At 46.1% G+C, this 17,547-nt stretch overlaps 1 protein-coding gene across 1 annotated transcript in view; it reads right to left on the reverse strand.

Annotated features, from left to right (window-relative positions):
- LOC142559631 (uncharacterized) overlaps window positions 1–16,776 on the reverse strand; it is a 40,506-nt gene extending 23,730 nt beyond the window's left edge. The window contains exons 1-3 of the mRNA XM_075671204.1: window positions 16,575–16,776; window positions 13,277–13,424; window positions 2,490–2,614 (exon numbers count right to left, since the gene is read on the reverse strand). Coding sequence (XP_075527319.1) covers window positions 2,490–2,614; window positions 13,277–13,424; window positions 16,575–16,735 — 434 coding nt within the window. The 5' untranslated portion in view covers window positions 16,736–16,776. The remainder of the gene's footprint in view (window positions 1–2,489; window positions 2,615–13,276; window positions 13,425–16,574) is intronic.
- Between the last annotated feature and the right edge of the window lie 771 nt (window positions 16,777–17,547).

Below are 17,547 nucleotides of genomic sequence, written 5' to 3' on the forward strand. Positions count from 1 at the left end.
GTTGGCGATTCCTACACCTACCACATGTGCGTATTTCCCTGCGTGTAAAAGCCGCAAGAGTTCCAATATTGTATTCTCGGTCTAATATCGCTTAGTATTTCACACACCGCTTCTGTGCGGGCATTGAGATAAACAAGAGTTGCCCCGCCAGACGTTGAGCAGTGTCCCGCAATCATAAAAAAAGTTTGCAGCCTATTGGGCTTATCTTGTCTCGCAACACTAATCGCTTTCTATCTTGCCCGGGTTTCCTTTCCTTAACTCTGCGAGCCCAATACTTCCAAGTGACGAACGGCATGCGCGTTTTCAGCGCGGCATAGCATGCTCGAAAGGAAAGTAGCAAGCGCAGAGTTTTTACAGAAAGGAAACGCAAGCCAGGCAGATGAGGATTATTATTGTGGTGCGAGATAAGGCCGCAAAGGGTGTAAATTTTTCAAGTGTGCGTTATTCTCCATCTTAGCCGAATTACTTGCGACTCAGATGCTTTATACTCATATGCTCAATAGTGACTCAAATGCTTTATACGCCCAATGTATAATGGTACCACACAAATGGGCCGGCCATACGCTCCGGCACACACGTATTTTGCCTATAGAATAATGTTTCCTATTCATTGAACAGCTTCTTTAATCCTCTCAGCGGTTAAGGTTAGTTTCTCACAGTAACTGCAGCGTCCGTCTTGCGTGTACGTCGGATGCCTATATTAATAACCTAGATTAACTGTATTCCTTCAGACAGAAACAGAGAAACGCGTCTGAAGTCTTGCGCAAATATTCGATACTCTGTGAATATAGGAAGCATATCTCCATACAATAACACAAACTTCAGCTTGAAGCCGCCGGAGTAAATAAAGCTGGAGCAGAATATGCACACGCTTATGGCAAGGAATGTTGGCTACGCACAACTATCGCCACTGGCAGTAAAATGACCGTACGGGACATCAACTTGCTCGCTAGCAGTTAAGTGTCCGTTGATTCTGATGCGTCCATCCAGAGCGTGTTCAAACTAGGAGCGAAAATCATAACGTGGTACAGACCACTTGACACTAAAGTGGTAGCAGTTCTGAGGGGAACGTGACATGATCGACTACAGAAAAAGTATGGCACGCGCTTGACACGTTAATCTTTCTGCAGCGAAGTTGACGCCCGCAGTGGCAAAGCAACAAAATCTGGTCATCCCTTTATTGACGAATATTTCCTTCAGGCAACATTTCGGAAGAAACTTTTTTTTTGCGAAGTACGAAGTTTCTAGCTATACATTGGGCCAAGACTGGATGACAGGTAGCCAACACCATTATTTGCTTAGAGCAGGAACGCAAGAGGAGAAAGATGTCTGGCGGCCATGTGAATCGCACTCTTTCGAAAGCTCGGCCACAGTAGATAGACTGATGCACACAGTAGATAGACTGATGCAAGATTTCGGGCAGCTGTCGTGTCCCTACACGGAATTTGGGGAAAATCAAATGTATACGTATGGCTCGCACATCACGAGAGCTCTCCTTATGCATTCCAAGGGAAGCCATAACTAAATTCGGGCGAAGCCCACTTCCACTTTCTTGTTTGGTGTGTCCCCTTATTGCTGAAAAAGTCCCCACAAAATATTTTCTTCCTTTTGTTGATAATGCTTATTGTCGGGGCGTTTTGCACATTAGAAAATCATTATATTTTTGCGTATATTTATATGCGTCGCAATAAAAGGGTCAACTAGAGAATTACAACAGAAATGTATAATATTTATCAAAGACAGCAAGAGAAGAAACGTAAATCATTCACGCAGTAAACAATAACGCGTCAGCAATAGTTGTCTTTGGGGTGAATGTATGTGACACCGCAGTATTAGGTTTAGTAGTTATGCGCATATGATTACGGACATCTATGTCCCAGTGCAGACATCCGCGGCGTTATTCTTCAAACTATAGAGTACACTACATGAAAGCGTGACAAGCCGTCATGTTATTGTGCAGAGTAGGCGCCAGCTGTCCAAGTACCTCGGGCATTGTGAATATTGTTCTTGTTCTTATGAAAAAGCCTATGGCATGAACAGTCTAGTTTATCATTTATCCGTTAGTTTTGACTGCAACCACTACACAACACTAAGCAACAGAGCACTCTGAGAACCGTACTGAATAGAGGATAAGACATCGATTTAAAAGATTATCAACATTACATGTTTTAGATAGCCTTCATATTGTATATAGTACAGGGAACACTAAATATTTTTAACAGATATCCCTGAATAAACCAAAATATAGCTTGGCAGAAATGGTCATCACTAGGTATTACATTTTTTTTAATGATATGCTGAAAGAAACAAATATTAGCGAACTTGAAACGTTGTTGACGGTTGTTGTGGCCAATACTGGAAACGGATATTCTTGTGCTGGTTGCATTATCTTCGGTCCAGCAACTCGCTCGACTAATCTCTTGAGGTAGCTCTGTGAAGATGAAAAGCTCCAGCACCTCCGTAGGGGAGTCCCTGTGTTGGGTACTCACTCGATTGCTTCTCTGAATAGAATCGTGAAGTCGCCGTAATATTCTCCCTGCGAACCATAATCGTATAGGCCCATCGCCAGTATAATCCTTTTATTGGTGTCGTTTCCTTGTATAGTCTTCAGTTCCTGCGGTGGTGCATCGTGGAGCAAAAAATTGACACGTTTAGTTCTTATGTCAGAGAAAGTGCCAAGAAAGAAAAGAAAGTGACAGTCGAGAAACTAAGAGAATCACGGTCGCTGCTTTTCTATTTGGCACGTGTTTAGCGGCCAGTGTGAAACCACTCTCGACATAAAGTTTTGTTCCAGATCTGCATTTTGCGTCACCAACAACGAAATGGTCTCGCAATCCCGGCCCTGCGAAAGCGGATGGCTAGCAAGGCTGTTGAAAACCGCGAGTACAGCTGAGGGAGTACGCAATGCTTTATTGCCCTAGGGTAATGGTTCTAGCGGAACTTTATAGTAATGGTAGTCATTTTAATTTCGACCGCATGTCTTTGTGCATAGCGGCGTTGCAATAACATTCTATTCAATTGCAAGATTGCTTATTTTCCATAGATAAGGCTAGTGACGTCGCTTTCCACGCCGGAAGCTGCCCTCGCCGATGCAGGTTCTGGAACAGTAATCTCGACTGGGAAACTTATGGGGGGAGCACTTGATCAGGAGCGACTTATCATCAATTATGGGGTTCGGATGCTTCTTTTGCGCTTGTTCTTTTGTGCAACCTATTCCCTGCTGTATGCAGTACTCGTTGTTCAAAAGAATGTGCGCATTGTTCGCTTCACTTTCAGGAGTGCTTCGTGCCTCTTTCCTTACGGCGGCACGAGACACTGCTCCTGAGCCTGCACTGCCCTCGGGATCAGCCCACATTTTTGCTAACGGACGGTGAAACGAAAAATGCCGCCCAACGAGAGGCAAATATCGTGAGTGAATGTGTTCATTCGGTCAAAATAATCATAGGCTTAGGTGATCACTTTCCTATTTACGGGATATGCAAAAATAATGTATTTCTTAAACAAAAGGTACGCCGGACCAAGTCCTATGCTGTCAGAGAAATAAATTCCAGGGACCCTGAAGCATTTCACAGCCAAACACGCAAACTAAGCTGGAGCCACGTATTTGAGGGCACTAGTACTCAACTAGCGCATGAAAATTTTCTGTCCATTTTTAGGTCATATTATTACACCTGTTTTAGGTTAAAGACTGCAAAGAAATAAAAAAGTTACGTGAGTCCTCGATAACTGATGAATGCTTCAAAATGATTAATATATAGGAATACTTATACACAAATTTCATGAAAACAAAAAACTTGGATGATCTCTCTGCTTTCAAACGGCATCAAAATTTTCTAACGGCCTCTGCATAAAATTTAAAAAAAATCACACTTTGAGATCTTGCTCAATAGTGAGACAGATGTTTTGTGGCGCGAACATAACAAATGAATAAACTCTGGTACTCGGAACAGTGAAATACTTCAACTAACCGTAAATTAAAAAAACACCAGAAGACAAGGACCATGCAGACCAGTTTAACAAATACTTCACTACTCTTACCTCAAGAGTTGCTATCTTCGACAGTGGTGAAACTAGAAAAAAAGTTTGGTGCACCTAACTTTTGAGCTGTATATTGTTGAACCGATAACTTCTCATGAAATTTACTCTAGTTTTTCTCATTAGAAAGAGAGTTAAAAACCGTATTCCCGCCATTGTTACCTAGAGGCTATGGTGGATCGAATCCCGGTCAGCACCGCCACGTTTTTACGTGGCGAAATGCGAAATCCCCCATATGCTTACATTCAGGTGTGCCTTAAATATCTGTAGGTGGCCCAGAATTTACGAAGTCCCCCACTACGGCACGCATCATAATTAGATCGCGGTTCTAACACGTAAAACCCCATTATTTATTTATTTATTTATTTATTTATTGAAAAAAAGAAAACAGTACAGTCCGGGACATCAATCTTGAAGTGAAAGCCATTAATTTTTTTCTAGATTTACTGACCCGAGCTTTTTGTCACTTTTTCAATTATTGATTACTCATTGGTATGTTTCCAGAGACTAGGCATTGTGCTGCAGTAGGAATTATATGTAAATCACTCAATAGAAACGATTTTTCAAATTACGGACCCATCTCTTTGTCAAGCGATTTTTACAAGGGATACGAGAAGGTTATATGCGAGCGAAACCATTGCCTTCACACGCTGGGCCACCATGTGCCTGATTACATGTATTTCCTACAATGACAAAGCCATAACGTAAACAAACTTTAAGAAAATGAAAGTACGTTATCCAAGAAAACACATGCCTTGGACATTGCCCGTAATCTGACACGAATGGTTTCGCACCAATAATGAGCTATAATGTTTCTATGTGGTTAATTTTGCTGTGATTTCCAGCCCATGCCCTGCTTGCATTGTTCATGTAATTATATTACTGCTCTTTGCCCCTCTGACAGTTTGCAATTACCTTCTTTGTTGTCGCTGTTGTCGGCATGGTCGCTACTAGAGCTGCATACTTTATTTCTTTAGCTATGCCTATGTACTTTAGCTTATGTTTTCTGTGTTTGAGTAGGAAATATATGTATGCTTGCATAAGAGCACCTACACGAACGTAAACAGTGACTGTAAATTGTGTTCAACTAAAAACCCCTGTATGTATTTGGTATGTAGGATTATTTTTAACTTCTAGCATGGCTGTTCTTCCATATTCCAAACAGATTACCGAATGTCGTTAGACTACTGTGTTAGTAACCTTTTGTTCTTCCACCGGCATTGTTTCACATCTGTCGTGCTGTCATAAAAAAAACTTCTCAATAAAGTTGGACTAGATTACGAGCGTCGCTGTTAAACAAACAAGCAAACAAAAGGGCAATTGGAAACTAAATAAATATATTGACGGATCGTCATTTATGTTTTGCACGTATACATTTTATAGATTCTGTATATTACAACGAACTCAGGAGGAACATTCGGCAACACAATTATTTGCCGGTGAAGAAAAAAAGGTCCATTGAGTATTTAGGCAAGGATAACCAAGGACTGTAATGGTGATGTGGCAACCTGATGACAAGTTGCCTTCGACAACGTCTACGCTCCGCAAGCCATGAGACTCGAAGAATTGTTTAACCTTATCTTTGGGTGCGACTCTAATGTGCTAGATGACGTGGAAATTAAGTGCCATCTAATAAAACACAGCGAAGAAAGATATTCTGGTTTTCTTTCTTGTGCGGAATATATATATATATATATATATATATATATATATATATATATATATATATATATATATATATATATATATATATATATATTGTCACGTGGTAGTGACGGTGAAGAAAGAAGCAATACGGTGGAATACAAAACTAGCTTTTATTGGGCGAACCTGTGCCCACAAAAACAGGCTACACTTACAGCACAACGATAGCGGCGAACACGGTCGGCGATCGTCGGAAAACTGATCAGCGGGTCAAGCGCGTCGGCTTTTATAGATCAGTCGTCGAATGTTCCAGATTAACTGATGGGACCCGCGTGTCTTCCACAAAGTTCTACACCATTCGTGTCACGCGATGAAATCTGATAACACAAGGTTCGGCGACAACAGACACGCGGATAGAAGCGTCGATAACTTTCCAGAAACGTCGGATACATGCAGGCGCGTCCCTCGCTGTGGGATTACAGTTGTTAAGCGGCGAAACGTAGTTGCCCGATAAAGATAAGTACACGTGTCATTACCCCCCTCTTAAAGAGCATCGACCCGATGCTGTAAACAAACGAAAGTAACAAAGAAAAGCACTCGTAGCAAAGAAAACAAACTAAAGGAAGTTCATCAGCGTCCGTAAAATGGTTTAAGGCGCACCACGTGGACCACTTCAGATCGTGCGCGGCGCCGCTGTGAGTGCGAAATGCCGTCTGGCATGACCTCATAGTCTAGTGCGCCAATACGTCGGATGACCTTGTAGGGTCCGAAATAGCGTCGCAGCAGCTTCTCACTGAGTCCTCGCCGGCGTATCGGGGTCCATACCCAAACACGGTCGCCGGGCTGGTACTCGACGAAGCGTCGTCGGAGGTTGTAGTGTCGGCTGTCGGTACGCTGCTGGGTCTTGATCCGTAGGCGGGCGAGCTGTCGGGCTTCTTCGGCGCGCTGGAGATAGGTAGCGACGTCAAGATTCTCCTCGTCAGTGACGTGCGGCAGCATGGCGTCGAGCGTCGTCGTCGGGTGCCTGCCGTAAACCAATTTGAATGGCGTGATCTGTGTTGTTTCTTGCACCGCCGTGTTGTAGGCGAAGGTGACATACGGCAGGACCGCGTCCCACGTCTTGTGCTCCACGTCGAGGTACATTGCTAGCATGTCGGCGAGGGTCTTGTTGAGGCGCTCCGTGAGACCATTCGTCTGCGGAGGGTAGGCAGTTGTCCTCCTGTGGCTCGTCTGGCTGTACTGCAGAATGGCTTGGGTGAGCTCTGCTGTAAAAGCCGTTCCTCTGTCGGTGATGAGGACTTCTGGCGCACCATATCGCAGCAGGATGTTCTCGACGAAAAATTTCGCCACTTCGGCTGCGCTGCCTTTTGGTAGAGCTTTGGTTTCAGCAAAGCGGGTGAGATAGTCCGTCGCCACGATGATCCACTTATTCCTGGATGTTGACATTGGAAACGGCCCCAACAAATCCATCCCAATCTGCTGGAATGGTCGACGAGGAGGTTCGATCGGCTGTAGTAATCCTGCTGGCCTTGTCGGTGGTGTCTTGCGTCGTTGACAGTCTCTGCATGTCTTGACGTAACGGGCGACGTCGGCGGTCAGACGCGGCCAGTAATACTTTTCCTGTATCCTCGACAGCGTCCGGGAGAATCCGAGGTGCCCAGCGGTTGGATCGTCGTGTAGGGCATGCAGTATTTCTGGACGGAGCACTGACGGCACCACAAGAAGGTAGCTGGCGTGGACTGGTGAGAAGTTCTTCTTCACGAGCAGGTTGTTTCGTAGCGTGAACAAAGACAACACGCGCTTAAATGCCCTAGGGACAACGTCGGTGTTCCCTTTCAAATACTCGACGAGGCCTTTTAGCTCTGGGTCTGCTCGTTGCTGTTTAGTGAAGTCTTCCGCGCTTATTATCCCAAGGCAGGCGTCGTCGTCCACGTCGTCTTGCGGCGGGGGATCGATTGGGGCGCGTGATAAGCAGTCGGCGTCGGAGTGTTTTCTTCCGGACTTGTATATTACCGTTACGTCATATTCTTGTAGTCTGAGGCTCCACCGCGCCAGCCGTCCTGAAGGGTCCTTTAAGTTAGCTAGCCAACACAACGCGTGGTGGTCGCTGACGACTTTGAATGGCCTGCCATAGAGGTAAGGGCGGAATTTAGCTGTAGCCCAAATGATGGCGAGGCATTCCTTTTCAGTCGTAGAATAATTGCTTTCCGCTTTTGACAGCGACCGGCTAGCATACGATATCACCCGTTCAAGTCCTTCTTTCCTCTGGACTAGGACGGCACCGAGGCCTAGGCTACTGGCGTCAGTGTGAATTTCTGTATCGGCGTCCTCGTCGAAGTGTGCAAGTACCGGCGGCGACTGCATGCGTCGTTTGAGTTCTTGAAATGCGTCGGCCTGCGGCGTTTCCCAATTGAACTCGACATCAGATTTCGTTAGATGTATTAGCGGCTCCGCGATGCGCGAAAAGTCCTTGACAAAGCGCCTATAGTAGGCACACATGCCAAGGAATCTGCGCACTGCCTTCTTGTCGATTGGCTGCGGGAACTTTGCGATGGCAGCTGTCTTCTGCGGGTCGGGGCGCACTCCAGATTTGATGATGACATGGCCTAGGAATAGAAGCTCATCGTAAGCAAAGCGACACTTTTCCGGCTTCAGGGTGAGCCCTGATGACTTGATGGCCTCTAATACTGTCGCAAGCCGCTTAAGGTGATCGTGGAAATTTCCGGCGAAGACGACGACGTCATCCAAGTAAACAAGACAGGTCTGCCACTTCAATCCTGCTAAAACCGTGTCCATCACGCGCTGGAACGTTGCAGGCGCCGAGCACAGTCCAAATGGCATAACCTTGAATTCATAGAGGCCGTCTGGCGTGATGAAGGCGGTCTTTTCGCGATCCCTTTCGTCGACTTCTATTTGCCAGTAGCCAGACTTGAGGTCCATCGATGAGAAGTATTTAGCATTGCAGAGCCGATCTAATGCGTCGTCTATCCGTGGGAGGGGGTATACGTCTTTCTTCGTGATTTTGTTCAGTCGACGATAATCGACGCAGAAACGTAGGGTTCCGTCCTTTTTCTTCACTAAAACAACTGGAGACGCCCACGGGCTTTTCGACGGCTGGATGATGTCGTCGCGCAGCATTTCGTCGACTTGTTGTCTTATAGCTTTGCGTTCTCGCGTCGAAACTCGGTAAGGGCTCTGGCGTAGTGGTCGAGCACTCTCTTCGGTGATTATGCGATGCTTTGCGACTGGTGTTTGTCGAATCCTTGATGACGTCGAAAAGCAGTCTTTGTATCGTCGAAGCAGACTTCTGAGCTGTTGCTGCTTAATCATGGGGAGACTTGGATTTATGTTGAAGTCTGGCTCGGGAACTACGGTCGTCGGGGTAGATGCAACAGAATCCGAGAGGACAAAGGCATCGCTGGTTTCCTGTATTTCCTCGATGAATGCGATCGTCGTGCCCTTGTTGATGTGCTTGAACTCCTGGCTGAAGTTTGTCAGCAACACTCTCGTGTTTCCTCCGTGCAGTCGAGCGATCCCTCTTGCGACGCAAATTTCACGGTCGAGTAGTAGACTTTGGTCGCCTTCGATGACGCCTTCTACGTCAGCGGGTGTTTCGGTGCCGACCGAAATAACGGTGCTTGAGCGAGGCGGGATGCTCACTTGATCTTCGAGCACACTCAAGGCGTGGTGACTACAAGGGCTCTCCGATGGTATCGCTTGATCTTCCGACAGCGTTATTGACTGCGACTTCAGGTCGATGATTGCGCCGTGTCGGTTCAGGAAGTCCATGCCGAGAATGACGTCTCGTGAACACTGTTGCAGGATAACGAAAGTGGCAGGGTAACTCCGGTGATGAATGGTAATTCTTGCCGTGCAGATTCCAGTCGGCGTAATGAGGTGCCCTCCAGCGGTCCGAATTTGGGGGCCCTCCCATGCAGTCTTAACCTTCTTTAACTGGGCAGCGATGTGTCCACTCATTACGGAATAATCAGTCCCTGTGTCGACTAGGGCAGTGACTGCGTGGCCGTCGAGAAGCACGTCAAGGTCGGTGGTTCTTTGTCTGGCGTTGCAGTTAGGTCGTGGCGTCGGATCACGGCTGCGTCGTGTTGAATTGAAGCTGGAACGTCGCTTCTTCAAGTCGTCTTTCGTCGGTGTAGTCTTGGCTTCCTGACTTCGTCGGGACGGCGGGGTGTCGTCATTAGGTCGTCGAGATGGTTTCTTCGTTGTCTTCGTCGGCGGCGGAGGATCTTCGTCAGTTCGACGAACAGCAACCGCACCTCCATCGGTTGCTGCTTTTAGTTTTCCGGATATGGGCTCGCAGAGCGGCCCCGGGCTGAGCCGGTGTATGGTCGGTGCTGCGGCGACAGGTAGCGGCCTGGTGACGGCGAACGGGACGGTCGTCGAGGGCTCCACTGAGTAGCGGCGAGGTAGTCGGCGATGTCACGGGGGCGTTCACCTTCCCTCGGGCGCTGTGCGTTCACGGTGAAGCCTCGCAATCCCAGGTCGCGGTATGGGCATCGGCGGTACACGTGGCCGGCTTCGCCGCAGTGGTAGCAGAGCGGGCGGTGGTCGGGGGCGCGCCAAATGTCCGTCTTCCTCGCGTAGGTGCGCTGGGCGACGGGTGGGCGTGCTGGCGGCGGCGGCGGTGGACGACGGAATTGCGGCGTTACAGGGCCCTGGCGTTGTCGCGGAGGGGGCGCTTGACGGCTTGCGACGGCGGCGTAAGTCATCGCTTCTGGCTGGGGCTGCGGTAATTGTGGTTGCACCTCAGGAACTCTTAGCGATCAGTGCACCTCTTCTTTCACGATGTCGGCGATCGACGCCACTTGAGGCTGCGACGATGGCAAGACCTTGCGCAGTTCTTCGCGCACGATGGCCCTGATGGTCTCGCATAAATCGTCCGTGGCGAGTGATTGAATTCCGGAGTAGCTTGTTGGCTTGGTGCGTCGGTCAAATTGCCGGTTCCGCAATTCCAGTGTCTTCTCGATGCTCGTCGCCTCACGAAGAAACTCGTCGACGGTCTTCGGTGGGCTTCTTACCATGCCGGCGAAAAGTTCCTCCTTGACACCACGCATCAGTAGACGTACTTTCTTCTCCTCGGACATTTCTGGGTCGGCGTGGCGGAACAGACGGCTCATTTCCTCAGTGAAAATCGTGATGGTCTCATTCGGAAGCTGCGCTCTTGTCTCCAGTAGAGCTTGGGCTCGCTCTTTTCGCAGGACGCTTTGAAATGTTTGCAGGAAGCCGCTTCGGAAGAGGTCCCACGTCGTCAAGGTGGCTTCTCGATTCTCGAACCACGTCTTGGCGCCGTCCTCCAGTGCGAAATAGACATGGCGTAGCTTGTCGTCGCTTGCCCAGTTGTTAAACGTAGCGACCCTCTCATACGTTTCCAGCCAGGTTTCTGGGTCCTCAAATGTGGAACCGCGGAACGTCGGTGGTTCCCTCGGCTGCTGCAGCACGATGGGGGACGCTGGGGCTGCCATTGCGGTTGCCTTGGCCACAATCTTCTTGGTCTTCTCAGGTAAAAGTCCGTGCTCCGGGGGCAGCTGTTGAAGACGGCGGCTTGCTCGGTGGTCCGGGACTACGTTGGTGTTCTGTTTGCGGTCTGGGCTGGGATCACGGCTTGTCGGGGGCGTCCTGTACATGGAAGAAAAGCACCTCCACCAGATGTCACGTGGTAGTGACGGTGAAGAAAGAAGCAATACGGTGGAATACAAAACTAGCTTTTATTGGGCGAACCTGTGCCCACAAAAACAGGCTACACTTATAGCACAACGATAGCGGCGAACACGGTCGGCGATCGTCGGAAAACTGATCAGCGCGTCAAGCGCATCGGCTTTTATAGATCAGTCGTCGAATGTTCCAGATTAACTGATTGGACCCGCCTGTCTTCCACAAAGTTCTACACCATTCGTGTCACGCGATGAAATCTGATAACACAAGGTTCGGCGACAACAGACACGCGGATAGAAGCGTCGATAACTTTCCAGAAAAGTCGGATACATGCAGGCGCATCCCTCGCTGTGGGATTACAGTTGTTAAGCGGCGAAACGTAGTTGCCCGATAAAGATAAGTACACGTGTCATTATATATATATATATATATATATATATATATATATATATATATATATATATATATATATATATATATATATATATATATGATAAGAAGGGAAAACGAGGGTCTCGATTTTGTTAATTATGCCCATAAACAACTAACAGACAATCATGCACCGGGGCATCTGCGATAGCATCGGAGCAATTCGCTATGTTGGAAACGTAAATGTAGAGAATAATAAAGAAAAGGGAAATGAAACGATAGCACATCTCCACTGGGAGACGAGCCCACAACCTCCGCATTACGCACGCGTTGCTCTACAAATTACCCTACGGGGACGGCCAGGAATCCCTTAACTAACTTGGGTATTGATGTTTGCTAGATATAGCCCTTGTTTTGTTAATCAGGGGTAACTGATAAGCCACCACACTTATATTAAAAAAACACACGAGGGCTACGAAAAATATGCCGTTCATTGACATCGGTTAGACCCACAGATTTATCGAAAGTATGGCTCAAGCACCTAACACCTGGTATACAGAACTGTAGGCTCATTCTGTAAAGCTGATTTCCACACATGCCTCACAGAGTTTAAGTTTACCAATTCTCTTACCGGATGTTGTGAAACCTGTCATTTGAGACGACTGGTTTTCAGTGTTTTCTGAGATAAAGCAGGCTATTTTATACAAAGTAATTCATGTCTATGAGGCTCTTCCCGTAAATTTCGAGATCGGCGATGAGCATCTCAGTTTCTAACTTATTATAATGTGAGCTTAATGTTTCAAATGAGCATGCATTCCTGGCTAAAGAGTACACCTCATATCAGCATTTACCGTCTATGTACAAATTGAGCAATAAATTAAATTCGGACAAATCTCTGTATTGGCTTTGCGCAACCTCCCCAAATATCAGTATATTTCAAGGTAAAATCAACGCTATTTGGTTATGCCTAGTATTCACGGTAAATTTACTCCAACATAATTATCAAGTTGTGTTTGCATAAAAAGAAACTGTTTCTATTGCGCTTTCGTTAATAGGAATTTTTAAGCAATGAAAGCTATACACAAATTTTATCTCGCCTGTGGTAATCGTTTCCCAAGTTATTTGCATTGCGTGTGCTAGTAACATGAAATGCATAAGAAAATTTTGCAGCTTCCTTTTTTTCAACGCCAATGCAGGAAAAAATCAATGACTATTTTACATGAGCACATATCCTGCCGAAAGTTGATAAAATAATTGATAAAAATTTTAGATTAATGCCACTCATGCTTGGATTGCCAGAAACAAGGCTCGCCCATTGATGGAAATACTACTACATTGTCCACCACACGCCTATCTGCCACTCTCCGAGCTCGATTCATGGAACAGGAATTTTTTCTTTTCCAAATGCAAAGTTTGCCTTTTCCAACATAGAGCAGGATTCTTCGTTGGTGAGGTGCACCACAACTTTTGCGTTGTGCCAAAGAACCTTGCAAGACCTACACCTCCATCAAACGATTTAAGAAGCACTGAAGTGCGTGTCATCGCAATCACTTACTTTAAGAATCTCTTTGGTCCGCTGCCACAAGTCGTGCGCTTTCGCTGCAGTGGCCAACATATTGAGAACACCGTAGTGCATGATGTTTCTCGTGGTCAGATCATTCAGCTCCTTCTCTACTGAGCGGATACTAGCAGCGGTCACGTACCTGAGTGGAAATGAACGCCGTTTGAAGGAAACTGCGATCATACAATGGTTGGCTATCGTTAATATGTGTGTAAATCGGTGGGCTTCCGGCAGGCAATAAAGCCATACAATGTGCAGGAATCGTTTCGCGTGTTTACTTATGTATTCAGTGCAACTTAAGGAAGCAACGTTCTATTGTGGCTGTTTATGTCGGCCATGCTGAAGCAGTAGTGACAACAGGGAAGGGACAAAGCCCACACGCGTCTCAAATATAGCCACCGTTCCAATTTACTCTATCGATATTGTGCCCGCAGGCCTCAAAGAAGAGGGGGACATTCTTGGCCACGTGAAGGTGGCCAGGGATACAGTTTGAGCAATTTTGAACGACCAAGTCGAAAGTCAATCAATCAATGAAAGTAATTAAGAAACAGTGAAAAATGATTGACTGAACGGACACAAAGGGTGGCCACAAAATGGCCACAAAGGTCGTGCGCTATCCTTTTCTAATAACCGTCGTTTGGCGGGCTGGTTTCATGTATGCAGTCTGAAAAGAAGCATCGAATATTGCGCAACACGCTCATGTATAAGTGCCATGTGAAGAGCACGTTTCTGAAATATCTGAACGAACAGGGAACGTTACGGCGACAAAGCCGGTAAATGTGAATAATTAGATTGTTCAGTCACGAAAGACCAAGAGTCCTCCCCCCATAATGTAACCTCGATAGATATATGGTAGTTATTAGGAACAATGACTGAAGACTCATAGAAATTTCATAAGCACGGTTTTTTCAATGTAGTAATAAAATGGTCATGCTGAATAAAGTTGTGCGTAAAGTATGTAGCGGTTTTAATAATCGTCGTTGTTTGGAACAAATGCATCTCAGAAAGTTATTGTCTTACGTATTTCTGTGCTAGCCAATGCATCGCGTTATAAATAACAGGGTCTTCGGTTGGAGAGAGTTAGGATGATGAATATGTTAAGTAAGATGAAAACTTTGGTACTGTGTGGCTAGAATGATGGTATAAATGTTTAGCTGTAGATTCGATTGTCTTCGCCGATAATTGGACCAAATTATACTAGTATAGCAGTCGTGCCCGTCTTTCCGTTGACTTATTTAGTAAAGATTATTTAGTCCTCTAATGCCAGCCCCTATTCTGGTCGTAAAGCGACTTAGGCTGTGTGCGCCAGGTGTTATAAATAAATTAAGAGTTGAAATAAGTAGCTCCTCAAGAACGGTGGCGTGGGCTAGTCTTGGTTAACAAAGTTAGTATGGGGTGTCCAAAAAGCTTATTAATACATAAAATAGAAAGATACGGCTATGATAAACCTAATTCAAGTGGAGCATTACTTAACAAATCATGAGGACAAGCCGATGGCTTTGGTTTCATACGTATTGTTCTGCGTTAGACATTAGATTCACATGCCTCGCCTAGCAGCAGTTATCTACGTTGTCTACTTGTCTGGAAAGAGACAGCACTGTTAAGTTCGCACGCCTGCAGAAAAAAAATGTAGACATATGAAGAAAGACTCATTTCGAATGATATGTTAGCTGGGAATAATCGCTCGAAATGAGAATTAAATCACAAATCACGTAACCTTGCCGCATGCCAGAATGATCCAAGAGAAAGCCATGCAGTTAATGAGCCAATGCACTGACAGGATTAAAACTGCGCATGGTTAGTGGGAGAACACTATCGCTCACGCAGCATCGCTTTCGATGCCACTGATGGTGAATAGCTGATCTCGAAGAGGGCAGAGTTAGCTGAGCAATCAAGGTTTCTGCACATTCTGGCTACTACGAGGAGCTGCTGTTGTCATGCAGGGCACTGTTTTTCGTGGAATTGCAACAACGTTAGAGAATTAGGAAAGGAAAGGTGTGTGCTAGGAAAGCTGTTTACAACTTGCGAGCAATTTGCTGCTGGAGTGATTTCAATTGCTAGATATTTCAGTTCAATGAGTGCATCGAATATTTTTCGTTAAAGAATTAGTAGCAATGGCCTGAATATTTTGAATTTAATTTACTTGGGCTGGAAACTAAGAAACCACATAACTTGGGGTGTTGTGTGTGAATACATCCGAGTACATTATGCGACCAGACGCGTCTTGTGCGGAAGCAGAAATGAAACAGCAGATGAGAAGACCTCCACACAACAAACTCCCGTGCATCGCACGGCACAAACCAGTTGCGTCAAGAAGTGAGAGCGCAAGCGGGAAAGTCTAGAACGGCAAGTACTCGCGTGCTTCGACACGCTGCATTGGTGTAGTACGTTACAATTTTCGTAACATCCGTTTCACAACACACCTAAATCAATGTAGACGTATGACTTCATTTTATTCTCCGAATGCGGCTACTCGTTCGACTAGAATCTAATACCTATCGCAGAAGGGCATAGATGCTATGTCACGGTGGACGCCTAGACATTCCAGGTGACCGCGCGCTTGAAATGTTGCAGTTTATGTGATAAATGCCCTTGCTTTATTGTAAAATACATGTAAAAGCAATTCCTCTGAACTAAATGCTGCTCACTTTAAGTCTCAGTTTGATTGTGGCTGTCAAGCAACTTGCACATGAATGACCTTAGCGAACGAGCACGTCCAAACCGGTTTCTTGCTTTCGTGAGAAGGTGGGATTATTCATCAAGCGCTCACCGCCGAACGCGATTGTGACAAGTTTGCCGGACCACGAGTAACGGAAAACACACTTTCGTAGACGATGACTATGGTATCCTGCTCCTGTTGAGCGACATGACGTTGGTTCATTTTCGGGCGCCGCAGGTCGCATTCGAAAGACCGTAAAGGAGAAAAACCGAAATCACTACTGTGCATTACTTCGCCCAAAGGTTATATGGTCGCATGTGGTTTATCTTGAACCACAACCCAACATCACGATCCCTATCATAGGTGGGTAGGTGGGGTGGAATGAAGGCGCCATGAACTTTTAGACTGGTTATGCGCGCGTGGTAGAAATGGCGGTATAAAATAATAAACATGAAACAGTATTGCTAGGTGTCGTGAGGATCGACCGTGCAGTCGAGGGTCTTGGTGCAAAATAGGTGTAGCTGCGCACCGCAGCAAGACCGGGACCGCATATCGAAATTACCCTAGTACTGTTTAAAACTGGTAAAGTGGGTATACTTAATTTAATTGGCATGGTAAGTCTAAGTAACTTACCGGGAGTCAAAACTGATGCCTCCGGAAGTATTCTTGCGCTTTATCATTTCTTTCTTAAAGACGTCCCATGAAGTCGACACCTCTACGCCCCGCATGGCGCCGCCGCTCACGACCACATTCCAGTAGAACAGGTAGTGACACAAGCCGTCCGGCGGGTACATGGTGCTGAAGACCGCGAAACCGGAAACCGTGCAGATGATTTCTGTGACTAAGGAGAGGAAACAGTGTTCACAAGGAAGGTGCTTTGGCACAGCAACGATTGTGTATAAGCTGCAGCAACGACACAGGTGGTCATCATTGACATGCAATAGACATTTCATGAAAATGCTTATGTAAGGTTTCGTACTGCGATATGACAAAAATTTCCTTGGACAAATGGAAGCTCTTAAATGAGATTTTTTAGTCTGCATAGGTAGCCAGCTCTGAGGAATATTAACAGAGCAAGTAATGTGAAATAGCTCATAGACCAAGATTATGAAGCTCAAAATAATTTGAACACTGCAGTTCGGGTCATATGAAGTCAAATTTGTAAGAGCGCTGAATATGTACAATTGCCAAGAGAGAGTAACATGTTGAATACTATGACTGGCACTTAGGTATCTATATCTCATCTCGAAATTGTCCCACGCTAGTACATATAACATGCATATAACGTCCGAATATACGTGGCTTAAGTTGTACGTTACCAACTGCAGGTAACCACTTTTCTCGAACCGATGTACCAGCTATTTTGCCGCTATTTTGAAAGTTACGCTTTGTGTGAAAAATACTGCTTTTCGTTCGTCACCAGGATGCTACGAGGGCTACACGACGCTCAGACTCCGCGAAGAAGAGTGTGAGCAGTGCAGTTCGTCATGATGTATGTCTGAAGCTGGAGATGTGTAGCGATGCGAGGAAAGGAAACGCCCTACTGAGCGTTGCAAGCTACCTATGCAGTGTTCGCCTAGTAAGGCGTAGTGCGAGCGTGTATGTA

Source organism: Dermacentor variabilis, chromosome 10, assembly GCF_050947875.1.
Source record: "Dermacentor variabilis isolate Ectoservices chromosome 10, ASM5094787v1, whole genome shotgun sequence".
Lineage (NCBI taxonomy): Eukaryota > Metazoa > Arthropoda > Arachnida > Ixodida > Ixodidae > Dermacentor > Dermacentor variabilis.